This window comes from Electrona antarctica (assembly GCF_951216825.1).
Source record: "Electrona antarctica genome assembly, chromosome: 23".
NCBI classification, from domain to species: Eukaryota; Metazoa; Chordata; class Actinopteri; order Myctophiformes; family Myctophidae; genus Electrona; species Electrona antarctica.
In genome coordinates, this window is record NC_136804.1 from 23,450,933 (window position 1) to 23,478,055 (window position 27,123).

General features: G+C 42.8%; 2 protein-coding genes across 6 annotated transcripts in view; one reads left to right on the forward strand and one right to left on the reverse strand.

Annotated features, from left to right (window-relative positions):
• Positions 1–21,663, reverse strand: part of ptn (pleiotrophin) — an 85,451-nt gene extending 63,788 nt beyond the window's left edge. Inside the window, exons 1-5 of one of the 3 annotated variants that reach the window (XM_079494103.1) lie at positions 21,563–21,663; positions 20,645–20,721; positions 18,900–18,979; positions 15,569–15,644; positions 15,272–15,409 (exon numbers count right to left, since the gene is read on the reverse strand). The gene's annotated coding sequence lies outside the window, so the exon portion shown is untranslated. Of the gene's footprint in view, positions 1–15,271; positions 15,410–15,568; positions 15,645–18,899; positions 18,980–20,644; positions 20,722–20,976; positions 21,092–21,562 lie in introns of those variants that run through there. The other 2 variants (XM_079494102.1, XM_079494104.1) reach the window with 2 other exon arrangements.
• On the forward strand, positions 20,468–26,876 carry trim35-14 (tripartite motif containing 35-14). Of its 3 annotated transcripts, none has more exons than XM_079494099.1 (8): positions 20,468–20,536; positions 22,706–22,983; positions 23,378–23,575; positions 23,761–23,856; positions 23,956–24,186; positions 24,275–24,297; positions 24,398–24,516; positions 25,157–26,876. In XM_079494099.1, exons 2-8 carry the CDS (start codon positions 22,750–22,752, stop codon positions 25,699–25,701), a joined length of 1,446 nt encoding a protein of 481 aa, XP_079350225.1. In that variant the 5' UTR covers positions 20,468–20,536; positions 22,706–22,749; the 3' UTR covers positions 25,702–26,876. The 3 variants fall into 3 exon arrangements, with proteins under 3 accessions (XP_079350225.1, XP_079350227.1, XP_079350226.1); XM_079494101.1 differs by having other exon boundaries at positions 20,469–20,536; positions 22,718–22,983; XM_079494100.1 differs by lacking the exon at positions 20,468–20,536 and adding an exon at positions 21,640–21,721.
• The last annotated feature ends 247 nt before the right edge of the window (positions 26,877–27,123 follow it).

A 27,123-nucleotide genomic window follows, 5' to 3' on the forward strand; every position in this document is an offset into this window, starting at 1 on the left:
GCAAGAGTAGATTTTAAACAGTTTTGCTCAAACATATATTCAATTTCTGCTGCACGTCAGCCAGGAAATGGAGACTGCATTTGACATATACCTTAAGTGTGAGAAAGAGAGTGATTGAGAGAGAGAGAGATACAGAAATGACGTGAAAAATACAGAAAGAGTAAGCGTAATGGACAGAGCACGAGAGAGCACTTCAATTTACAATCCGTTCATACTGTATGATGTCCAGTCGACAAGAGAGCCAGAAAAAAAACCCTGCTATAAACCTGCTATATGTACGGAGCCCCTGAATGGCCATGCATTCAAAATATATTCTATCTTGTCCGGACAAGATATTATCTTGTCCAAGATAATTATTATCTTGTCCGGACAAGATAATTATTATCGGACAGAGCCCCCAAAATGGGGGCTCTGTCTGTTTGAATTTTGATAATTGTGCAGTAAGTTTGGAGAGTCAAGTGACTCGCCCTTCTGCCTCTTTTGTTCTGCGCTGCGGTAGTCAATTGGCAAATTAGCCTTGATTAATGGCTCAGCTGCACCGTGGTTTTGTGAATTGAGTGAAATCATTTGGGAACCTGTGGTCAACACTACAGTCCGGTGAGTACAAAGCGATGTTTACTTCAGCGTACACGCTTGTGTGCTCGGACTTTGGGAGATGCAGTTGATTTGTTTGATTATTCGAATTTGTTAAGACATTTGGTTAATTTGCAATTAGAATTTGATTAAGTTTGTGCTAGTGGGGAGTTTTTTTTCCTATCTGGTTTGCCTGGCTGGTTTTGTCTTTTGTATTGTTATGAGTGTCCCTGTTAGGTGCGTTTAGCTTCTGGGGATAGACAGTAGCTCGCTGGGTCTAGGCCGGGGGGTGGTTTAGGTGAAAGGTGCGGGTGTAGCGGCTGTGCGTACGCACGGTCGTCTCGGGGGCACAGCTGAGAGGTGCATGCGTGTCGCCAGTTTCTGGTTGCCCTCCCTGCCTTTCGGTATCAGCTAGGCCTTTGCGGTGGCCTTCAGTGCATAAATACCTTCCGCAAACCGGCATGAAGACGGGTGGAGTTTAGCTTGGGGATTAAAAATAGTCTAGAGGGGCACTTGTAATTTTTTTGTTTTAACCAGCTGGTGGACTTTCTGAGCGCACATAGCCAGGATGGTTACGCTAGAGGCATTTGTGGCTTGTCCTTCTGAAGAGCTGTTAATGCAATGCACACTTTTCAACATTTCTGTTAATACATACAACACGCACCCACATACATTTCACTCATGCATACACTCACTACACCACTGAATACTGACCTCCACACTTCATCTGTTTATTCCTGATTTATCGTTTGATTACTTATTTTTGGTAAACTGCGTCTCCCCTGTTTTTTGTTGTGTATCTTGGCACCCCCTAGGCCAGGTACATAACAAAATGCAAAATACTATTAATTCCGGATTCATTGACATTAAAAGGTATATTCAGTGATTTCACTTAATTCAAATATCACTACTTTCTTTGTTTTGTTGTGATAATCCTCCCTACTATAGAGTGTGCTGACCATATAAGGAGTTCCTCCCTGTCCCCAGTGAGCCCCTTTGGGGTCAAGAAACCTTAGGTTTCGTCTTTGGCTAGGTGGCCAAGTCTTCATCCAATCAGGGTGAGAGGGGCCTTCCGCCAATCATGATCGAGCAGAGGCGGGCTTTGGTGTGCGTGCTGTTGGCCTGTTGCACTTCCCCCCACTGTAGTGCGTGTGCATGTGCACATCTTGTTACCGGGGCGGACCGGGGGGTTTTCCAAATCACCCAAATCACTGAATGCTCCTTTAAACAAACCCGAGAGATCCTGTGTTGGCAAAGGCGGTTGCGAGCACGAATCCAGAGACTTCGTCTGTGTGTCAAATATTGTGTTAAATCGTGAGCACATGGCGAAAGTCATAGTAGGTACGTAGATTAGATGTAGTGAATTACATCTGCGTCTATGGGATGTAATGTCTTGTCTTGCTAAAGGTCCTATTTTAATTCAGTCACCTGTGTAACTGATCCACACTGATCTTGTGATATGATGTCATGTTTGGGGGACATGTAGAAGAGAGAAGACTGGAAACATGCCACTGAAAGCAGTCAATTCCTACCAAGACTACGAAATCTATTAAGGGCAGGAAGGAACCTCATCTCCCAATGAATTTTATGGCCCTCATCTATTCAGCATAAGGTAATGAGAGGGATCCCATTATTATGATTTACTTCCACAAGAAGCTCAGTTCCATTAATAATAATGAACTCTTGTTTGAATATTAAAACGTACAGTATAGTCTGTGAGACTGTGAGCCAGCTAATAAAGGAGTGTCCTTAGCATCCCTTATTTAAGGGTTATTATGTTTGTCTGGTTGGGGTTACTTTCTCTAAAATAACATTGTTCTCAATGGTTTGTAATGTTTGGCAATGCGTTTCAATCATTTTCATGTGTGTGTGAAGAGATATGACAATCAACAGATCAAACTTTGGTTTCCATTAGTCCCATCTCGACATCTGCCCTTCTTAGGTAATTTTTTTGTAATCCCTTAAAAATATTTAATACCAAGGAAAAAGTGGAAAACCTGGAGAAGCACACCCTCCCTGATGGAACAGTTTTTCATGGCCCATCCGACGGTTCAAGGCTACTTGACAGTTACCGATGTTCAAGCTCCCTCCCAGTATGTCAGAAAAGAGCCCTATATCTCTGGTTGCTCTGTTTCATTTGGATGGAAGGGAAGTTAATTTACGGCTGACAATTAATCTGTGAGAGCGGCCGGTGTGTGGCCAGCCAAGTGTGACAACGTTGGCGAAACTGCTCTCACAAGATTTGTCTCGCAAGCTGACAGTCTGCGGCCCAGACGACTGGAGTTTAACCGCATCCATACGTTTCTCCCCCCTCCCCCCAAAGAAACCTCATTCATCTCTAATGGGTTATTACTGTGTTTCCAGCATGGTATGTTCTCATTAATGGCTTTTCAGTCTCGCACTACAGGGACGTTATAAATCAAGACTGTGCTACGTTCCTTTTCAATAGCGAGTATGTCTTTGTCATGTGTGATTGTTCTAGTCTCCCAGTGGAGGTTGAGAGTCGAACAGATGCATAGAAAAATGAATTGAATGAATGAATGAATGAATGAATGAATGAATGAATGAATAGGTGATAGCAGGGAAAGGATGGGGGTCACTCAAATGCTCAGGATCCTAGTAAAGACAAACGTCAGGTTCATGGAAGGGGATGTGTAGTACAGCCTTGATTTGTGCACGTTGCATACACTGGTGTATTAACGATGAATCCCACACGTATATTGGATGATCATTTGCATAGATCAACACTCCATTTCGCACCATAACAAAAGCATTACTAGTACTACTCCATAGTATGACTGTCGGCCGTCAACAAGTGCAGATCTACAAGCTGACAAGACATTGCGAGCTTGTGTGATTCCCACACGTGATAGATTGCAAACTGAACTTTTGTGAAAGTGAAACTCGATGATTGTTCTCGTGTAAATGAGAACTTAGTTTCACAAAGTACTGTATAAGCATCGATGTAACAGAACTAAATAATAAAGCATGGCAGGACATTTTATAGACCGATTAATATTGCTCTACTGAACAATTGATCACGTTCCAGATGTAAAAAAGACATTAGGCTGATGGAGGACACTGGAACACCGCCACAGATTATGGATCAGAGCTTTCTTTATTAATCACAGAGGGGAAATGGTAAGACTATGAATTAGCCCTTCGCTAAACCCAACCCCAAAAGCGATTGTCCAATGCAAATAGTTTATAGCAACCGTTGCTATGCTCTGCAAGCTTTCACCACCTCATAGCTCTGTCAGTGTTATTTTGCATGGCTGTGTTGTTGAACACATTGAGAAAGTTACACGACAGCCGACAGGTGATAGCAATAATACTAATCACTGTAGTCAAGACGGTCGTTAAAGTTGATTGAGTTGGATACTGTTTATCACTTAGAAGCCTGCACATATGTGGCATGAGTCACTTTCATTCATTGCAGATTCACTGCCATACGTTACGAGACATGAATGCAGTGTGTTATTGTATAAAACACTATATACGCTACGAGACATGAATGCAGTGTGTTATTGTATAAAACACTATATACGTTACGAGACATGAATGCAGTGTGTTATTGTATAAAACACTATATACGCTACGAGACATGAATGCAGTGTGTTATTGTATAAAACACTATATATACGCTACGAGACATGAATGCAGTGTGTTATTGTATAAAACACTATATATACGCTACGAGACATGAATGCAGTGTGTTATTGTATAAAACACTATATACGCTACGAGACATGAATGCAGTGTGTTATTGTATAAAACACTATATATATGCTACGAGACATGAATGCAGTGTGTTATTGTATAAAACACTATATATACGCTACGAGACATGAATGCAGTGTGTTATTGTATAAAACACTATATATACGCTACGAGACATGAATGCAGTGTGTTATTGTATAAAACACTATATACGCTACGAGACATGAATGCAGTGTGTTATTGTATAAAACACTATATACGCTACGAGACATGAATGCAGTGTGTTATTGTATAAAACACTATATACGCTACGAGACATGAATGCAGTGTGTTATTGTATAAAACACTATATACGCTACGAGACATGAATGCAGTGTGTAACTGTGTTGTATGAAGCAAAATCAGTCATACGATGCATTTATATTGGCCACATGACGTCTCATCTAGTAGTGCCCTAAACACACAACACACATTAAAAGTCCATAGACTTGGCTCAGTTGGCTGCGATCCGATTTTTGTTAAAAGGGCTCTAAAGTAAAGTAATTAAAAGTCCATAGACTTGGCTGCCATATGACATAATTTCAAAAGCCAGGCATTGGAGGGGATACCGGCCCTCAAAAAGAAGAATACATTGCCCTATATACTTCATTGTCAATGGGTTCAATGAGTTGTGAGCTTGTAGATAATAAATTGCTTAATAGAGAGTATGCGCATGCTTAAAGTGAATGGCACATCGAGTGGCAAAGCAACAGGCAAAGTGAGTTTAACATCGTTTAATGTTGTTTAATGCAATCAGATATGACTTTTCTATGTGGATGTATGGGCTGTCAAGGCCAGAAAGTAGTTTTTTGCCACTCAGTAGGCAGGCATTCCTGCATAACTTCCTGGTTTGATGATGATGTCACGCGCATACCCTCTATAAAACTGTGAAAGTAGCAAAACATCAATATAAAATATATCAGTCTTAGTCCACATTTTTCAAAAGTGCATTTAATTCAGTCTGACCAGAAGCAGGGATAATAAAACATATCCCCACCGACGATAAAAAAAAAGAAAGACCACAGATGCTCTTTCCCCCCCGCGGCAACATCAAACCCTAGATATGCCACTGTGACCAAAAATAACCTCCCGCTTCCCCATCTCCACGGGGCAACGGCCGAGGAGAGCAAGAGGTGAACCGAGGACACCGAGTTGAAGTTAGGCAAATAAATGAATCACGTTAACGATTTCAGTTGCACTGTTATATACGGTGTTCAGCCATCTGTTGTAATATGGTGGACAGAAACGGAGGCATGCTTTCTTGTGATACAACAGTATATCCGCGCCTGACTGCACTTTTGCAGAGATATGGCCAACCCACAGTACGCAGTGAATTTAGATAGACCATCGATATCCTCGTAATAAAACACCTCTGTCTCACTCCAACTGATCACCGGCTGTCAGGGTTTGGAGGGTCGCTGCACTCTCGCCATCGATTAGAGAAATACATTACCGCTGCACTGCCCCGGCAGCCCAGACTTCCTCGTCAGAGGACTGTGACTTCCACCTCTGTTGCAACTAAACTATAATCATCCCGATTACACCCAAAACATGATATCACAGAAATGCTTCTGATAAAGGCAGATGTGGAATGGTTCAGGAATTAATCACAGTAAACTAAATTGGTGCCAACTACAGTGCCACTGAAAGTCTCAGTCCAAAATGGGTTAAATGGTAAATGGTGCATTTATATAGCGCTTTTATCCCAAGCGCTTTACATAGATTGTACATTACGTTCACCCATTCACAGTTCACACTCAACATTCATGGAGGAGAAAACCATGCAAGGAACCAACCTGCACATCGGGAGCAATTAGGATACCGGGGTTCAGAGTCTTCCTCAAGGACACTTCGACACTAACCCTGGAGGAGCCCGGGATCGAACTGGGAACCTCGCTGTTCCCATCCGGCCGCTCTACGGGCCACTTTAGCCACTTTGCGGCAGTGGTGACCGTTTTCATTTGGCACATAATCATAAGCGACGCGTTGTGAGCTTGTAGATCAACTCAGGCATTACGACGCCATCCAGGCCTGGCAAAATACATTTTAGTCGAACAAAATCCACTGTACATTTAGTCGACTAAAATCTTATGATATTTAGTCACACTAAAACATTTCAGATGACAAAAATTTTACTAAAACTAAATTAAATCTTAGACTATGACTAAAACTACATCAAAATGTGCTGTCAGAATCAACACTGGCTGCCCCTGCCCTCTGCGAGAGCTCAATCCAGGAGCTCCTAAAATAAGGTAAATATAAGACCACTGCTCTGACAACACCCGCCACAGCTGTGGCTGACTGTAATCAGGGCATTCGAGACTAGAGCGCCCAGTGAATGTACTGCATTACGCACACAGCAGCACTCAATTGATTGCTTGATCATCATGAGCCATTGTGGAAAGACAAGTATATAATAACGCTTGAAAGCATCATGATGACAAGCTGTAATCAAAGACAATGAAAAGTAAAGGAGAAATCCAGACCAAATCACATCGACCCTGTTGATGTCATCAACTAAAAGTATGGCGAAAAATGTTCGTCGTCTACCTTTTTTCGGGAAACTAAGGGAAACTAATCAAAAACAAAATAAAAATCACACCTGTGTGAAGTGAGTGGTGCAATTCAGTGTGGGGGTCCCCAGAGGGTCCGTGGAAGTTCCAGACCCACAGGAACGCGGCCAGGGTGCCGGCCCAGTTCGGGCGAGCCGCCCCGCTTCAGAAACGGTCGAGAAATGGAACTGGAACATCCAGACCCCCAGAAATGCGGCCAGGGGGCTGGCCCGGTTCCGGTCGAGAAATGAGTTACCAACCAAGCTATTTTCATGCTTGGACAGACAGACAGACAGACAGACCCAGGGACACACATAGCTGTGTAAACTAAGCTACTGTATGAATGATGACTTAAACTAAATATACAGTATAGACAATTTTGTCAACAAATAAAAAACAGAAATGTTAGGGAGGGACTATTGGAGAAGAGATCCAGTAGAACTAAGTAGCCTACATGTTATGCTTGGTTGCATGTTGAAAATAGCAGATCTAGATCAGCTAATTTCCACATGCAACCAAGTCTAAACTCAGACAATACGACGCCATCAAGGCACTGCCAAAATATTTTAGTCAACTAAATCAACTGTAGATGTAGTCAAGTAAAATCTTATGATATGTTGTCGACTTAAATGTGCCTAAAACTAAATTTAAGTTTATTCAAAAGACTATGACCAGAACCAAATCAAAATGAACTGTCAAAAACAACATTGTAATGCAGTGTTTGGAATTTGAGATTCAAGGAGAGACACACGTATAAATGCTGGTATTTTATTGCACACGTGCGAGTGCGTGGTTTAATTATGTGCGAAAATTAGTTACATTTGGAGTTAATCCCTGGTTGAATGAGACGTGTTCAGAAAACAAAAAGGTACATAATGTACCTGTATGCACAGCCAGGGGAGAGAAGTCACGTTTCATGTGAGAAAGGGAGACTCACAGTGCAACACTCCACGTTCAGTGTTGCTGATGGCTTTTTGGTATGGACCATACCGCCAATGCTAAATGCTCTGAGGCTGGCCTCGCACCAAAAGCTCATCTGAAGCCATTAAATGTCATTTATTGCAGAGCAGTTTGCCTCTGCTTCTGCTTTGGCTGAGAGGACACATTAGTGTGCAAAAGTGCAAACCTGGTATATTCTATATATGTGTTCCTGAACTTCCACTAATAATTGCTGCTCACACTATTTGCCAAATTTAAGATAAGTCTGTCAGGTGGGGTTGGCTCAGGTCGGCGTTATGAATATTGAGTCGCATTATGGAATATTTTGAGCTATATACGCTATGCACAACCTATACTTTCAATGACTGGCCATTTTATTTGTGTGCAAAATTCCGTTGCCCCCACACAAACAGCTGTGTGATATGCTTTGTATTTTGTTGTTACGGAGGTCAATCTGAGCACGGCGAGACAGAGTACATAGAGCGCCAGCTGCATTGACGTCTGTATTAGTGTCCACCGGCATACAGATGAGCGTGTCTGTTGCACGAGGGACTCTGCAATTTTCTGCTAATGAGGGCGGGAGAAGCCCCCACCCCCTCCCCACCACCACCACTCCGAGCATCTGAGAGCAGACTGTATTGACCTATAGCACCCCGTAACCATCAGTCACAGGGAGCATGCGCTGACGGCTCGCCGCACTGACCACACAGACGCCATGCATGGGCAAGTCGCGGTGTCACTCACTGCCGCCGCGAGGGCTCACCTCGCAACCGTTTCCAGAGGAAGAGAGGTCATCGTCAGCCGGTTAATTCTGAGGCATAACTCATCTCTCTTCCATTCTTCCCCACACAACTCACTCTCTCTCTCTCTCTCTCTCTCTCTCTCTCTCATTACTGAGAGACACTCACTAAGTTCCTAACAACTTGACCCACGGTTCACTACAATTGCCAGCCTTGTGGTTATGAGTCATTACAGAACTGATTTAGATATGCCGTCTCTGGCAAAGTTCATTCCTCTTGGTGAACCGATACCTACAAATACATTCACATAAAACTTCAGTCGCATATTTATGAGCCATTATTTTAAGGTTGTAAAATACACTTTATGGAAGCCACAGCTTTAATCAATACTAGCACAGCATGGATACGGGCACCACAGTGCTGCCAAACACTCAATAAGGAACGACCTTCACCCGGGGCCTGGTGTGGTAAAGGAGTGAACAACACCAACAGAACAATTATCTCTTCTCGTTTGCTGGTCCGCTCAGCCACCATACATCATTGTTTTATCAAAATCGAAGGGCCTGGCTGGCTGAACCAACCCCCGGGGCTGCACTATCCCTGGATCGATGGCTGATTATAGCACTGCCTGTTTTAAACAGCTATCATCGCCAGCCAAGTCCAGTTCTATTGCAGCACAAGTCAATACAGATGGCAACGTCATAATGACAGGATCCAGTAACTCTTTTATACAAGCCGTGTTAGGATGATAACGGTAAAATCTCAAAACTCTGTGCTTCTCCCAAGGCCAGACCTTTCAGATAAACCATATGTGACACTGAATATTACTGAAAACCACCACAGGGAAAGAAATTAAAAGGCCCTTATCTAAACTTGATACCGTGTCAACGGCTAGACCTCTACTGCACATTGTACCTCTGATAGGTCGAGTTGAAGACCGTAGCCAGGAAACAGTCATTATCCAATTGCTATCGTCAAATGCACTCAGTCGAGGTCTCACTCAAGGAGTTTGCCAAGTGTCTCTTCTTCTCTAAAGGACCCATGGTGATCTAAAAAAAAAATCCTCTTATCGGTTTACTCAGCTTCGTCTGCTTTCTTCTCTTTCATGGACTGGTTTTCTTTGCATTTATGATCATACTAAAACATGCCAAGGCATAACAATCTGCATGCCTTGTAGCCTGATATTTAAACGCAGCCATCCAAGGAGTCATTTGAGGACACAGTCTCCTTTACTGGGATATATGCCAACCTAATAAGGTACAGGCCATGTCCAAAACACTCATGCCATATTGGTCTTTCCTCTAGTGCTCTGGTTCCCAAGCATCGGGTCGGGACCTATTTGTGGGTCACGGACACAATTTCATGGGTCCCTTTATTTTTTGTTTCCTACATTTTGTTTTTAAATTAATTATTATTTCAACAAAATTATTTCAGCAAAGGATTTCATGAATTAAAAACACATACACTTATTCTTTTCAGTAATTTCATGAAGAAATAAAATAAAAATCCAATAAATTCCATAAATTAGAAAACAAATGTTTAAGAAGTAGTGAAAATAGCCGATCTACACGATGAGCTTGTAGATCTGCTATTTTCACTACTTTGGGTCCCGAGTAAACATCACATTTCTCTTTTGGGTCACAGGCTAAAAAGTTTGGGAACCAAAATATGCTTTATGACAAACATAACTTTGGTGCAAAACTTGCCCCTCTCTATGCAAATAAGCCTCACTGCAAAATAATTTCCAATTCAGAAACACCAGCACATGCAGTTAAAGTGACAATTATTAGCATATTCAGAGAGTTGGTGGTATTTATAATTTATAACACCCAAACTTTCTAGTGTTGAGCGTATATTTCAAGCCGTTAATTGAGCCCAAATTCTTTTTTTACGGTGCAAAATAGCAAAAAAGGTTTTGACCACAGCTGGCCTTCCTCCGGTGAAAAAAGTCAAGGATTAATAATCAGAATAATTCTCAATTTAAGCTCGCATTCACACCAGGATGTTTTACTGCAATTAACACCCCCTGCATCCACGTTGCCCTCACTTTACGTCCTAACTATTACATCAAAGTATAATTTTAACACCATAGATTTCACTGTGATAGTTTATGAATTGAACACATCCCTGCTGCGGTTGACATGGCACAGTGTGAACGCAAATGCAGCAAATAAAAAAAATCAAGAATGATGCAACTTCACCCCCCCAATAGAACCAAGTCTACCAAACTACAGGTGTGAATGTGACCTACATTTAAATCCGTCTAATCCTCCTATGTGTTTAATTTCTTTCAACTTGTACTTCAAACAGTGTCTTTTTTGACCGTTTAATACAGCAGTGCTTCGTTCTGCTGCCATGCCACAAAAAAAGTGGAATGCCCTACCGACAGCCATAAAGAAGTGTGAATCCCTACTCTCTTAACTCATTGGGATTAAATGACAATCGCAGATTTTTACTTCCAGACTGGCAGTTTCCCGGCCAATTCGGCTTTCAAACTAAAGAAAATGCATGTGCGGCGCTCTGAGCCCTCCACCAGATGGCGCTCTGGCGCTAAAAGAGCCAGTGGCGTGCACAGATAGACACTACGGGGTGCTAGAGCACCACCTGCCCTTGCGCCCTGGACAGTAATGTGCCCTTTTGAAAAAAATAAGCTAAAATAGCTAAAATAAAAATAGCTTCTAATATATTATTTATGCCCCAAAATCTATAAATCTCCCAATAAAAAGGCAACCGGCCAGTTCCACGCGCTGCACAAGGTGCCCTTTTTTCACTTGAGCACCTGCCCCTCTAAATGTCTGTGCACGCCACTGAAAAGAGCACTTTCTGAACTCCCCTCCCCCGAGCCGTTTACTGTACATAGTTTACTTTTCTACTCGTTCATATGATGTTTTTGCATAGTATTGTATATTTTGATGAATTGAGTACAAAAGAACCCCAATGGAGACAAGCCAATAGGCTTCCTTGGATAAATCCTTTTAGCAGACCTTGTATTGTACCACATAAACCCTACTGGCATAGTTGACCGGGGTCCCCCACGACTCTGTACGCGCCAAGTTGTGACACATTGTGAGCTTGTAGCGCTGAACATTTTAGCCTAAAGTTCGCCACAGACTAGGGACCCTATAGGGTTCATGTGCAAAATGTTACTGTGTCCCGATGCAGTAAATCCCTACTGATCCCATTCTACATGCTGGTTAACAACAAAGCCTGCAAATCCAAGAAGGAAGGTGATTCAATGGGCAAGCACTGGAAGAAAGGAGAGAGAAAAGTACAGCGGTCCCACAGAAAGCCTTTGACAATCAACTGTTGAGCTTTCACTGTAGCTGGGTGATTTCACAGGGGACAAAAGCCTGCTGGGATAAAATGGAGCAATGCAAGGTAGAATGTGCGGGTGAGGTGCGGGTGATGTTAGAGTCAGTCAGTCCGTCATGCCTCATGTCAGTCAGTCCGTCACGCCTCGTGACATGGTCCATATATGGCCATCTCCATATATGAAGATCACAAGACTGACCTCATCAAACCCTGGATAGCCATACATGGAGATCACCTAGATCTGCATATATGGAGCCGGCCAGCAAATCTACATCTGACCTCACTGACACCAGATTAATAGTTAAACTCCTGCTTTTCAACTGTGCCGTATTAAGAAGCTCTGTTATTTCAGGCCTGAAAACGTCAATTAAAAAATAAATCCATATATGGGCATAACAGGGATTATATTAGGGCATCGGCTGGGAATACCCATATATGGAGATCCCTGATGTCATCAATATTAAGTCCATACAGTATGTGGGAATGTCAATATATGGCCATATCGTGACAGTCTCATGATAACCAGTGTGGTTGCCGTGTGACGCGAGTCACACTTGCAAATGAACCAAGTTGGTACAACACATGGATCTCCATATGTGGAGCTGACTATCATCACCTGGATCTCCATATGTGGAGCTGACTATCATCACCTGGATCTCCATATATGAAGATCACGACACTGACCTCATCAAGATCTGCATATAATGGAGCCAGCCAGAAACTCTACATCTGACCTCACGGACACCATGTTGATCTGACGTTACCTCATCAAACCCTTAGATCTCCATATATGGAGCTGACCTGACATTCCATATGTTGATCCCTCCCCAACCGTTATTCCTCTTCGATGTCTCCCTTTTGACTTATACAGTACCTGTCCATTCAAACTCTAGACGGGCCCGCCCCAACGCCCTTAGCGCAGCCGCGCCTGGCAGCCAGCGAAAACTAGAGTTCTCAACAGGACCGAAAATTAAGGCCCGGCCCTACCTGGGTTGGCCTGAGGCCCCGTCTGGCCTTACTAATTAGCACACATTTTACGCCCTAGCCGGTGCGAAAACACCAGTAAGACGCCCTCAGGGCTGTGTTTACTGTGTGTGTGTGTGTGTGTGTGTGTGTGTGTGTGTGTGTGTGTGTGTGTGTGTGTGTGTGTATACACTGTATAGGGACCTCTCTCTGCAGTGCTGCCGACTGCCCAGATTAAAGGATTATTGTCGCTTGGACACCTTTAAGTCCGAAGATGGCTCTGATCCCTTTTCTTCTGCAAACGTGGAATTTTCCAAACCAAATCAACCTCATGGCTTATAGGAAATAAATTAATATATAGGCTACTGTGCGACTATCTTCAAATCACCTGCATGTGAGACTGCAGTTGAGCTGCTGGTGGCGTTCAGAACCTATGGGGGGTGTTAATTAATGGTCAGGTCGACCCCTAAAAGGCAGGGCTGGGCAAATATTTGAACTATAGGCTGAGTCTTGATTAATGCTAAGGCACGCGACTTCAAAAGTGTACACCCAGTGGTGGAAAAGGTACTCGAATGTTTCAATACTAGTATCAATACTGCAATGTAGAAATATTCTGTTACAAGTAAAGGTTCCGGTATTCAAAATTTACTTGAGTAAGTAGAAATTACTCATTTAGGCACAATGTTTCACGAAATTGTTGATCTGCTTGTTGATTTTCAAATGGTTGAAATTAAATGTGTATAGGTTAGGTTTGAAATGTATGACTTGTAGTAACAATCAAAATCTACAAAGTAACTAGCAACTAAAGTCTAAATAATTGTAGTGGAGTAAAAGTAGGCTACAATATTTAGATCTGAGATGTAGTAGAGTAGAAGTAAAAGTACTGACAATTGGAAATACTTCATTAAAGTAAAATTAACTAACAAATTTACCTAAGTACAGTACTAAATATCGTTAGCTACTTTACACCTCTGTGTACACCAAATTTAAAAGACAAGATAAACCGAGACATTTCAGGTAGCTGATATATCAACTACGGAGTGATCCAGGTCATACAGCTATCAGGTCATGGATCCGCGCACGCACACACGCACACACGCACACACACAAATATTCAAATGGTCAAATGTATACGCCGGTAGCCATCCACATCGTATGCATATCCCATGGCATCCGCTCGTAATTCCGACGCGATAGCATGGCTTTGCGCTGGTTAGGGTTAAAGGACCACTTCACCACTTTTCAACTTCTCTTCCTATAATTGGTCCTAACTAATGTTCATGATAAAATACCACCATTTCTTCCTACTCAGTCTGTGTCTCATAGGAAGGCTGTGGGCAGTTCAGAAACCCGTCCACCAGTGACATCATCGATGTTGAATCCAAGCTAATAGAAATAGAAAAGTTGCAATGCAAAAGTTGAAGCCATTGTTCTCACGATAATAAAAATCTAAATATATTTGAAAACAAATCTTGTTTAAAAAAAATCTGCCTAATGATGATGTCACTGGTGGACGGGTGTCCGAACTGCCCAAAGCCCTCCTATGAGACACAGACTGAGTAGGAAAAAATGGTGGTGTTTTATCATGAACATTAGTGAGGACCAATTATATAAAGAGATGTTGAAAAGTGGTGAAGTGGTCCTTTAAGGACAGGGTTAGTAATGGGGCGAGTCGGGTCTGAATAATGACGCTGAACCATATCCCAATGAGAACAGGACAACTCTCAGTCAAGGCTGCTCTTAATGTCCACTAACATGTGACAGCCTGACAGACAGGGGTCCTCTGGGCATCATAGTGGAGGAGCGAGCACATCTGTGACCTCTAAAGAGACAACCATTCCCTTCGGTAGATGGAACGAAGGTCTACAGTAAGATGGAGTCTGATTGATATATAATAATATCCCTGCCTGCTGCCTCGCAACAGCATGGCCAGACTTCGAGAAGCATGACTTTGTGTGGACCCGGTCGAGATTAGGTTGTCTTGTCATCACAGCAGCTGACAAGGACGTTTGGTCTAAGCCCATACACAGTTACACACTGCAGGCCTAGATCTCAATCTTCACTACGGTACCTTCTTGCCCTTCCATACAAAGCGCCCCATTCGAGGTCAATCAAGACACATGCCACTCTGGTTGTGACACTTCACCGGTGGAAAAACATGCTCTAGCGTGCCCCGTGATGTGAGTGCCACAGTACGTACATCAGTGATTTTCAAAGTGGGGGCCGCCAGAGGAAGCCATGTATGTGGTATACGTACAGTACAGTATAGTGTATATTGTAATATATAACGTGTTTTTACCTTGTATCACGGTTATTCTCGCTGTTGTCTTTTTACCACTTACACGCCCTATTTACTTATTTACGCTGACAGAGGCTGTGGTACTTTGGGTGTCTTTGGCATGGAAATGTTTGGAAACTACAATAATAACATACCTTTATTAGAAGGATAAACCCTCTTGAGATGCATCATCTTGTTGTCGAGGGGGGTGGAGATGGTCTTCATCAGTGGTTCATGATGGTACATGATTTCGGGCGGTGTCCCGGGATGACAGTAAAGTGACAATTTAATACCTAAAGAAAACAAAAGGGGGAAAATCCATTACTTTACATTAAAGGGGGGGGGGGGGGGGGGGGTATGAAAAGGTTGCTAGTGTATTGATATGACACTGGTAGAGATGTTAAACAATCGCCATAGATACCCCACAGATATACAGTATACACGTAACTCACCGGTCTGTAGCGTGGAATGTGCCGTATCTGGATCATCTCTGATGTCAGTTCAGCACAAAAGACTGAATTTTGGGACCTATACAGAAAGAGAGCATTTCCATTCATGTCCCCTATTCATCACTTGGAGATGACAAGAAGAGCTGAGGAGGAGGTTGAGGGGCTAATAGGCAACTCAATTCCGGCAGGAAAAAAAAGATTGTGAGCATTTCTCTGACAGCACTAGTTCCTCCTGGCTCTGTACCATTTCCAGATCAAGCAAAGTGTGTGTTTGTATCTTCCAGAGCCTCCAACAGCAGTCTGGGCTTCGTACTAGCCCACTAATTAAGAACAAATGCTGAAAGATGTTTGTATGAGTACCGGTGTGTCTGTTACAGTAGGTTAACAGTGAAACCATACTGTACAACCATACTGTAGGCTATAGCATTTTCTTTCAACCACACACACACACACACACACACACACACACACACACACACACACACACACACACACACACACACACACACACACACACACACACACACACACACACACACACGCACACACACACACACACACACACACACGGCAGAGGAGGGCATGTCGTTAGCCACCTGGTAACCTGCCATTCTCTTACTTCTCCTCCAGCTGTTTTGTTGTCGTTTTACCTAAGATTTATTCACACTGATTGTATGTGAGATTGTTGTCAAGGTTCAAGGGAAAAGGAAAACCAAGAGTGACTGAATAAGATAACTGGTCCTCGGTTAGAACCCCTATGCTGCCCACTCTTTCTTCTTTTTCTCCTTCTGAAATGTACACTCCGAAGCGATATTGCCCTTTGCCCCTGTTAAGTGTTGACCTGATGCCATATGTAGTCCTGAAGAAAGCAAGGATGTTACAGAGACACTGGAGATGGAGTCACTTGGAGGGGGGAGGGAGGGAAGAGGGGTGAAAAAGAAATCCTTGGGAACTGCACTTGTGTCCTATGTATGCATAGAAATGCTGTTATTGTACTGCTTTTTCCAAATAAAATAAATATTATTAAAAAAAAGAACCCCTATGCATTTAATCCAATTTATATATAGGCTTTAATTCATGTGTGAAAGAGTTTAATGAACGCATTCCCCGATTAAATGGATGTGCCGTTTCCCTTCGATGCATGATGGTGAGAATTAATCCATGGCCATGAGTCACGATGTGACAGTGAATAGCGTGATTTGACAACGATACGATACATGTCACAACATGAGGAAAAGACAGGAAGCAGAGCTGGAGGTAGCAGAGAGTAAAAAGGTTGAGGTTCTCTCTGGGAGTAACAAGGATGGATAGGATCAGGAATGAGTACATCAGAGGGACAGCCCGTGTCAGATGTTGTGGAGATAAAGCCAGAGAGGCCAGACTGAGATGGTTTGGACTTAATAGTGCATATCTACGGAATTGCAATTCCGTACATACACGACTAAAATACCCCAAAATCCGTAAATATATACTACTACTGACGGAGGTGTGGCTTTCACGAACACGGAAGAGCAATTTCACCGTGGCTGGGTGAGTTATGGTTTTACATTATTGCAATTGCAATTCCGTACATATCTTACTATGTTCCTGTGAGACAGGGTTGGTATATCGGTAGAAGGATGTTGAGGTTGGAACTTCCAGGCAGGAGGCCTAGAGGAAGACCAAAGAGAAGATTTATGGTTGTAGTGAAAGAGGACATGAAGTTAGTTGTGAGAGAAGAGGAGGCAGAGGACGGGGTGAAATGGAGGCAGAAGGGAAAAGCCGAAAGGAAAAGAAGATGATACATGTCACGACGATACTATTTTCCTCTTCAAATGATCAAATATACTGTAGAGATATGAGGTATATAATTGAAGGTTTGCGGTTACAGACTGAGCTCAGATAAATTGTGTAATATTTATCGACACTGAATGGAAGATTAGAAACCATCCTTTCCCCCTGTAGCAAGCAAGCTGTAGACCAATATTCAAAGCAACATTTACCATTTATTACCCCGTGCACTGCAGGCAGGCACAGTATAGTACTATAACTCTCCAAAAGGCGCATAGCACAGCCCATGGTGCACATCAGTACATGTTTTAAAGTTGGTTACATGAAAAGCCATTGCACTTTTTGGGAGGCACATGTAAGGCATGACGCGACGGAATGACTCTTAACTCAATAAAATGCTGTCGATTGTCCCTCTAATGACAATGGAATGATACAGTGTGCGAGGAAGAAGCAGCATTTTAGACCAATATGATGTGAAGAATAGAGACTCTAGGGAGATGCGCCTGGCTGCTAACACCCAGCCGCAGTCCACACACAATAATCTGATTGCATTCTCTCTGCACCTCCCCTACTATCCCTTCCTCCTTACAACCATTATAACTAATGGCCCTCTGTTTGCTAGTTACTATTCAGCCAAACTGCATAGCACAGCAGAGTAATGGTCTATTGGCTTTTCGTGGCATGTCGGCAGATAGGTTTATACGAGGCTGAGATAAATATGACACTGTGATACTGTATTGATAACAAACTTTAATATGTCCTCTGAGCCATGGTCGTCAAAGCAGTCGTAAATTCGTAATGTTCCCCCGGCAAAAAAGCGCAGTGCCGTGGTGGCATATGAGGCGAGTCGTCCGCTGCACTCAAGGCCCGGCTGGCTGCACCCCACCCAGACGGCTGTGCCAGGTATCAGTCAGTTGCAGTGAGACAGCTCTACATTGTGGGATTGTTTCTGCTGCGTGTCAGCCTGCCTGCCCTCATTAGAATCTATGAGATTGACAGGCTTCCTCCCGCTGCCCCCCCCAATAAAGCTGCGGCTCTGTGAGTGGTAGCAGGTTGTGAGCAATAATGAATCACCATTAGCCCACATCACTCGGGCTGACATCCAATTTACGGGGGCAGGGGAGGCAGACATCACGTCCAGGTAAATTTGTAAGTAGTTTCGAGCATTCGACAGCTCGGCAATGAAAGGCCACAGGCATTCTTCAAAGGACGCCATCATGAGTAGATGAGGCAATTTATGTCTCTTTTAAGCTTGTCTTTTTAGCTGCAGTTAATTTTGATATTGAACAACAAGGACACATATGGCTTAAGTCTTTTTAGCATCACAAGAATTCTATGTGGCCCAGAATCCCCCAGTTTGAAATTTGTTGTGGGCGCATGCTGACATCTAGTGGTGTTCTGCGGTACATTCACAACAAAACGAGAGGCGCTCATTGGTTTCCTTTAATTGCCTCATTGTTGAGGAAATGTCTTGATATACATGTCTAACAGATGTTTGCACTCTCTGCCAACTTCCTGTATAATATAAATGAAATTGCGTTCATGTGAAAGAGAAACACCTCACCTTCTCTAGAGGTTGACAAGTCTTCTGAAACCCACCCAGTGATCCGGCGTCCACACAAATGAAGTTGCTGCAGGACATGCCTAAAATAAAAGGATGACAGCAGTGATGATGGGTGGTTCATGACATGTACAACGATACAATGAACTGTACTTTTGTACTATGAACTGAGTGTGTGTGTGTGTGTATGTATGTATGTATGTATGTATGTATGTATGTATGTATGTATGTATGTATGTATGTATAACGCTGTCTCTTGGTGCCCAAGACAAATTTCTCCTCAGAGACAATAAAGGCTAATTGAATTGAATTGAATTGAATTAAAAGCAAACATTTTACATGACATGGAACAGTTCTCTATTGAAACCAGTATCCTGTCAGTACGTGTCCTTGAGCAAAGGGAGTCTGTGTGTCCGTGTGTCCGTCTGTGATCAGGTAATCTCCGTTTTTTTGAGTGGTGTAGCCACTCCAATGCACAGCTTTGTGTTTTTGTCTGTCTGTCCGTTTGAGCATTGGACAGACAGACCTCACGGACGTCATGTTGTTGACATCATCAGACGTCATTGTGATGAAAGGCGCCGCTCACTTCACACAAGTGTATTTTTTGAGGGGTGCTAGCCTAGCCCCTGAGTCCTACTGTAGGTCCAGCTTTGAGGGTTTGTCTAAACACAAACATTGTCTTAACACAAACATTGAATGCCATTGACAATGAATGGCCAGCTTTGAGTGTTTGTGTAAACACAAACATTGTGTAAACACAAACGTTGAAGACAAAGGTGAGGATGCAAATTGTGATTGGCCGGAATGAGATGATGATGTACAATGATAAGAAGAGCGCCCCTCACTTCACACGGGTGTGACCTCTGATGGGCGAATCCAAACAACATTGCTGGCCCACAATAACCTAATTGACCAGGCGGAGAGATGTGCTCCAAGGAGCACTTTTTGTAGTTGTAAAGTGATCTTAATAACAGCCTCAGCTAGATACCTAAAATATAAATAAAATGTATATGGCAGGCAGATAACATGATAACATGCAGAAAACATGATATTGCAAAACATGTAGCCTATAGAGTTGTTTGTTTTTTATAGCAATACTGTAACTATTAATAACAGTCACATCAAATACATAATAATGCCACAAAACAACAACTAAACTAAACAGTTTAACTAAACATTGTGATTGATATCACTACAAAAGTGTCTATGTAGTGGAACGGCATTTTAGTCATGTGCTGTCCATTAATCTTAGTTTTAAACTATAGGCCTACTTAGGGATGGCGGAACTGCATGGGCTGGCCCCAGTAAAAGAAATCTGAAAACTATGTATTTTCATATTGACTAATTTGACTCTATTGTGTATATTTGTCTGACTGTCATGACAATTTGTCTGACTGTCATGAATGTTTTTCAATGACTGAGCACATGAGGACTTTGAGTACCCCAATGTAAACAATGCAAGCTTTCTTGGATTCATCCTTTTAGCAGACCGTATAATATTGTACTGTACCCTGTGCTTGTCCATGCAAACTGTTAATAAAGTATTGAATAAAAAAAACATGTTGACTTCAGCAGGAAGTAGGAGGAACCAGGAAGCTGGGTGAAACCTTCGAGGCTGTGTTGTTGTTGCTGCATTTCAGGTACGATTGAAACAATCTACTGTCTGTAATGCTGTCTTTATTTCATACATCGTGCGTACGTATATTCAATGTGATTGTGTTGTCACTGTGTTGGGGGTCTCTACTCACCCCCATTTGAAGTGCTGCTGCGACCTGGCTCAAATTCAGCTGAGTTGTCGCCTTGTCGGTCAACATCTCCCTAGCAGCTGTTACAGGAGGAAACGTACATTTGTCAAAAAATTCACTCTTCCACGAGGTTAATTTCATAATTCATACACAACACAATGTCTGTGTACGCGACGGAACGGCATTAGCATGAGTAAAACACGTCCTTCAATGAGCACTGCACGGGCTAGCCCTGAAACATACTTGACGAAACTTCACCCTGTTTTGAGCATCTTTCCACATTTACAACGTTAACGACTACATAAACGTTGAGATTTTAAATGTAAAGTGCTCACCCCCGAGGCCACGGGTGTTATAATTCTGCTCGGGCGGGTATTAGTAGCCGTGGATTCCGTGTTGTTCAATAAAAAGCATTTTAATCCCATCGCCGGCCAGTTTCTCAGTTTTTCCAACTACACGCTCCTATCGGTTGAGAGGTGTATTGCACTCTGATACATTATAACATTTTGAGAAAATGGCCAAGGATCGGATTAAAATGCCCTTTCTTGAACAAGACGGAATGCACGGGTGCTAGTAGTAGTACCCACCCGAGCAAACTTCTAGTGGCCCCGGAGATTAGCACTTTATATTTGAAATCTGAACGTTTATGTTAGACGTTAACGTTGTAAATGGAGCAAGTGCGTAAAACAGGTTGAAGTTCCGCCATGACGATGTTGTGAAAATGTGAACCGTGGTGGCTAATGCCTTTGCACGTACGTACGTACTTGTAGCCTTGGATCAAGATCGAATGCAAAAGTCAGAATCGACAATAATAAATGCATGGTAGTCTTGATCCAACGTCAGGCAGTACATTAATCACAAACCCCCTTTCACGGCAGCCACATTGACGTACAGTCAAACACTCATGGGTTAAAACGTTACCTTTTCTAACGCAGTTGGTAATTTACCATTACCAATGATTGACTGGTTATGTAACATGCAGGGCAAACAGTCAGGGTGCAGCTGGCAACTGGGAAAGTATTTTTGGCAGAGCCTGGGAGTCGATGACTCGATGGTCAGGAGGGGGCGCTTGTTTTACAGGTTAGGTTTAAAGGCATAGTTTTTGTGAGGTTAGGGAATAGATTTAGGCATAGTTGTTGTGAGGTTATATAACACACTGCCCTACACACACACACACACACACACACACACACACACACACACACACACACAATTGACAGGTGTGATTTAAATTACCTTCATCAATTCAGCCTCAACACACATCTATCAATTTGTCAGTGGTGGAAAAAGTACTCTGACACATCTTGATGACATCATCAAGATGTGTTTCACCATGTTAATGATTTTTTTCAGACCTCTAGTTCTAGGAAACACAGAATCGGGGGGACTTTTTATTATTTCCACACAACAGTTCTAAGGTATATTAATGACATAGTAAAATGTTGAAAATGGGTGGAATGCCCCTTTAAGTGAAAGTATCAATACTGCAAGAATTCAACATTTACATGAGTAAAAATACAAAAGTATTGGCTTCAAAATGTACCAAAAATAAAAGTACTAATTGTGCAGAATGCCTTAAAATGCATCGCATCGGCATCACACCTTATATTTATGTAATATTGTATCATTATGATTGATATGATATGACAATTATTGTTACGTATTATTATTATTTTTTTTTTAGAAATATGTTGGGAGGAAAGGTTTTGTCACTTTTGTGAATCTAGAATAGTTTTATGAAAGTAAACTGTTAGCCGAATTGATCTGCTTATATACTATGGGCTCCATTTTCGTCGCCGCTAAACCCCTTATCCCTAAACTTCTTTGCCTTTTTTTACTATTTTGCAAAAAAAAATTGAATAGTTAAAATGGCCAGTCTACAAGCTCACAACGTGTCAATGTAGATTGGCTAATTGAACTATTCAAAAATGTTTTTCAAAATAGTTTAAAAAAGGCAAAGAAGTTTAGGGATAAGGGGTTTAGCGGTGACGAAAATGGAGCCCTATGTATTATCTGTTGTTTGTCTGACATCCCACATCTTTGCCAATGTCATTTTTTTTCTAGTTTCCTTTTCAGTGGGACAGTTTCCAGTGTGTGTGCCCTGAAGGATGGCTGGTAGACTCTCGTCGCTCCCAGAGCTGGACCTCACCTGCCCCATATGCTACGACATATTCAGGGACCCGGTGGTCCTCAAGTGCAGCCACAGTTTCTGTGCAGTCTGCCTGCAGCAGTACTGGTCTCCGCGGGGACACGGCCGCGACTGTCCTCTCTGCAGGAAAGAGTCCGACGATGAGCCCGTGGCCAGTCTGACCCTGAAGAACGTATGTGACGCCTACATACAGGTAGGTTGCTGTCACGATCACATTTAAGTTGACGATTAATTGTCACACCAATAATTGCGATGTAACGATTTGATTGTGTTTTTGGCATTGGAAATTGGAATATTAATGGAACAGAGACAGTACATTTCTGTTCGCCTTTTAGGCTTCGTAATGAAAAAGTGCACAGGGCAGATATGACAAATACTACTATAAATGTTATACTTAACATTTATAAAATAGTGGAAATGGCTGATCTACAAGCTTATGACGTGTTGTAAGCTTGTAGATCTGCTTTTTCTTTTATTAATGTATGAACATCTTTCAACGTGGAAACGATTATGACAAAATGATTGCGATTATCTCGAATAATTGCGATGAAACAATTATGTAACAATTGTGACAACCCTGCATTCAGGATGGCGAAGTGGAAGCGAACTGGAATGCAACAGCAGAGCTGTACTGTGATCCAGGAGAGGTATGTCCTCTTCACGGGGAGAAATTCAAGCTGTTCTGCCTGCAGGACAAGGAGCCCATCTGTATCGTCTGCCACACCTCCAGGAAGCACAAACAGCACGTGTGCTGTCCACTTGACGAGGCCATCGTTGACATGAAGGTAGAGATCAAGGTTTTCACGTCATGTTACAGAAGGGTGTGACCGATAACTGATGGTGTTTTCAGACAAGATAATGGAGAAAAATAGTGTATGATTGATTATGTCATTATTATGTGTGCAGTTGTCAAGTAAACATACCAGTTAAAATGTGTCTAGGCAACAGGTGCTCACTTTTGTCTACACAGGGCGAAATGAAGGGTGCACTCACGGCTTTGCAGGAGAAGAGGGAGGCTTTTGAGAAAATGAAGAGAAGCTACGAGGATACCGAGGCACACATTCAGGTGTTGTCTTTGTGGTGGACACAGCACATAAGATCAGATGTCATGCACGTTGCCGATGATTTCCAGAGTAGACTGTAGTGACAAAGGTTTTCATTTCAGGTCCAAGCGCAGTTTGTGGAGAGACGCACGCGAGAGGAGTTCGAGGAACTCCACCGCTTCCTTAGAGCCGAGAAAGAGGCCAAGGTGGACGACCTGAAGAGAGAGGAGGAGGAGAAGATTCAGGCAGTGAGGCGGAGGATTGGTGAAATGACCAGAACTATAACCTCTCTGTCAGAGTCCATCAAAGCCTTGGAGGCGGAGATAGATTTGCAGGGCATCTCTGTCCTTAACGTAAGTTGGCGCACATCTTTATTGTCAGATTGTGTCCGTTAACTCTTTTTTTCCCCCCCAATGACGTTGAATTTGTTTTCTCTTCCAGAACTGCAAGAAGACACTGGCAAGGTGACTGGCCTTTTAGTCCTTTCTCTCATTCTTTTATGTTGAAATGTCAGTTGGGGTAAACTTTGATTTGAGTTTGATTTCATTTCCTTTTTTATTTTAGGGCTCGGTGTCCACTGGAAGACCCAGTCATGACTTCAGGAGCCTTAATAAACGTGGCTGAATACCTGGGGTCCCTCAAGTACACTGTGTGGGAGAGAATGCAAGACATTGTCAAATACAGTGAGTGCTTAATACAGGACTAGGATAAAAACAAAAAAGTGTGTTATTGCCCTGGTCATAAGAAAAAATGTTGCAACATATTCTAACATGAGCATTAAGGTCCTTTCAAACGGGCAGCGATTAACGCACCTAGTAATTCATTTTCAATGAGACCTGCGTTTTTTTTCTGTACGCACGGAGAAGTCGAGGGGCGACAATGCAAGCGTATTTACGTATTTGTCGTGCGCGCGTGCTCGTTTCGTGACTGAACAGAATTATGGAGGGAGAGACAGTAGGCTGACAGGAAATTGGGGGGGGGAAGACATGCAGTAAAGGCCGTCGGGATCGGGAGTCGAACCCGCGGCACACTGCCAGACAGGATTACTAGCCAAGGTGCCTGGACCACTGAGCCATGGCCCAGGCCACTGACCTGGATTCTGTTTAGCTTTTTCTTTTACGCTTGCGTTGTCGCACCCCTTTTGAGCAGACTTAGAGCAGACCTGTCGTTGATCCAGGCGACAACGTCTGCGTTAATCGCTGCCTGTTTGAAAGGACCTGTCATTCATTCACAAGATACAAAGCACACATTGAATGAACCAGAATGACAGCTACGTTATTAAAGTCACAGCTGAGCTAATGAACTGCACTGTGTTCTCTGTAGCTCCGGTGATTCTGGACCCCAACACGGCTGCCCCCTGGCTCGTGCTCTCCGATGATCTTACCAGTGTCAGTGACAGCGATGTCAAGCAAATGCTTCCCGACAACCCTGAGAGATTTGACCCGGACACGGGCGTCCTGGGTCACCAGTCCTTCGCTACGGGAAGGCACACGTGGGAGGTAGAAGTCGGGGGAAACACTGCCTGGGTCCTCGGGGTGGCCCAAGAATCGGTCGTGAGGAAAGAGAAAGTTTCTTCGGTGCTGAAGCACGGGTACTTCACCGTGTACTTTTACCATGAAATGTATTTTGCAGGAACCTCACCTTTAACCAGACTCAGCCTGAAGAGGAAGCCCCAGAGAATCCGAGTGCAACTGGAGTGTGACAAGAGGCGGGTGGGTTTTTATGACGCACATGACGACTCGTACATCTACAGCTTCAAGCAGATCCCAGAGAGGGTCTTCCCTTACTTCTGGGTAGGATGCAAACAATTCCCTTTGAAGATTGAGCCACTGGAGGTTGCTGTGAAAGCAGTTGATTATTGGGTATAAGAAGACCTCGGCCATATATTTCCTGACCGACGCCATTTAAAGACGATATGAAATGACATGTTGAGAGCATTTCATATCTGTATTGTGGCCTATTTCCTAGTGTAGCAGCCTGGGCGTGTCTCAGTCAATTGCGGCGTTGGGTGCAGGGTAGAGTAGACGACACTAGAGCTTCCAACCGTGCAGTGTGCAGATAAACTTGTATCCAGCTAAGAGGACTGATTTTGGTGGGACCATAGACATATAAAGGTAGACGCCCTTTCTGGCTCTGGAGCGTATGTGCTCAAGGGAGGGCAAAACTTTCCTGAGATTCCTTGCGAAGCACCGCGGAAGCATGAGCGTCCATCACAGAGCGCATGTTCAGGTCTGATAAGTCTCGGAAAAGATGCGCTGTGATTGGCCAGTAATCACTTGAGTGACAGCGTGACACAACGTGCCTTCCACACGTCTGGCGTACTTCCTCCCCCAGTGTAAATTGTTCCGCCCCTCCTTCAACACACATGGCTCCAACGAACTGCAGCGGCCAATGAGGCATCTATTTTTTAAATATCTATGGTTGGGACTACCATCACACTCCTGGAGTGTCATTTTTGTCCACAATGTAAAGGAATATAAAACAAGGCAGTGACGAATCATGTTTCTATTATTGCAGTGCCTAATTCATGCATCACAATTCTATCTCTTTCTAGAACTTACTTTAGTGTACCATTTTAAGTTTAAAAAGAGAATAGTTTGTTTGTTTCATTGAATTACTTCCTGTTGAACAAAAACAAATGTGTGATTATATGAGCAAGTACTAACCGATAATGACATGCACCTTTCAATCCAACTCCCAATCTTGCACCTGAATAATTCTCCCAACACAGAGCAATGATTCATTATGCTAGACACTAGAGGGCGGTGATGCGCATGTTAAGATGGAAATGTAAAAATAGTAAAATACACAATCAAATTTCATGTTTTTTGGTATATCTTAACTATGTTCCCATTATGTTAAAACTCAAAGTTATGTTATGTTAAATAATTGCAGATTTGTGATGAAAATGGTGTCAGTGATTTGTTGACTATTTTTATATCATGTTAAATGTAACTAACCTGTTTTAATAATTTGTTGCCTGTCCTTACTTTCAATGATTACCAAATTTTGCCTGTGGTACTAATAAACCAAAATAAATTAATACTACTTGTTTTTAATCTGAAATATACTAAAGAAGCACAAATGGTAGAATATACAGGTTTCGAAGTATTGTGATTGTGAATGATACCCCAGGCCCACGCACAACGTTTTAATTAAAAGGATCTCAAATTAATGTCACAGGTCTCTTGGTTCCCAAATGGAACCAAGTCGACCTGTAGTGTCCATTTGTACATTCTCAGAGTTAGACCTTTTAAGGGTCCATTGTTTAGTTCCAAAACTACAATGTA

Excerpts from the sequence above, each read along its gene's own strand:
- trim35-14 (XM_079494099.1), top strand. The coding sequence starts at position 22,750 with ATGGCTGGTAGACTCTCGTCGCTCCCAGAGCTGGACCTCACCTGCCCC. Across the intron at positions 22,984-23,377 it reads TATGTGACGCCTACATACAG|GATGGCGAAGTGGAAGCGAA; the intron begins GTAGGTTGCTGT and ends CCCTGCATTCAG. Across the intron at positions 24,187-24,274 it reads AGGGCATCTCTGTCCTTAAC|AACTGCAAGAAGACACTGGC; the intron begins GTAAGTTGGCGC and ends TTTCTCTTCCAG.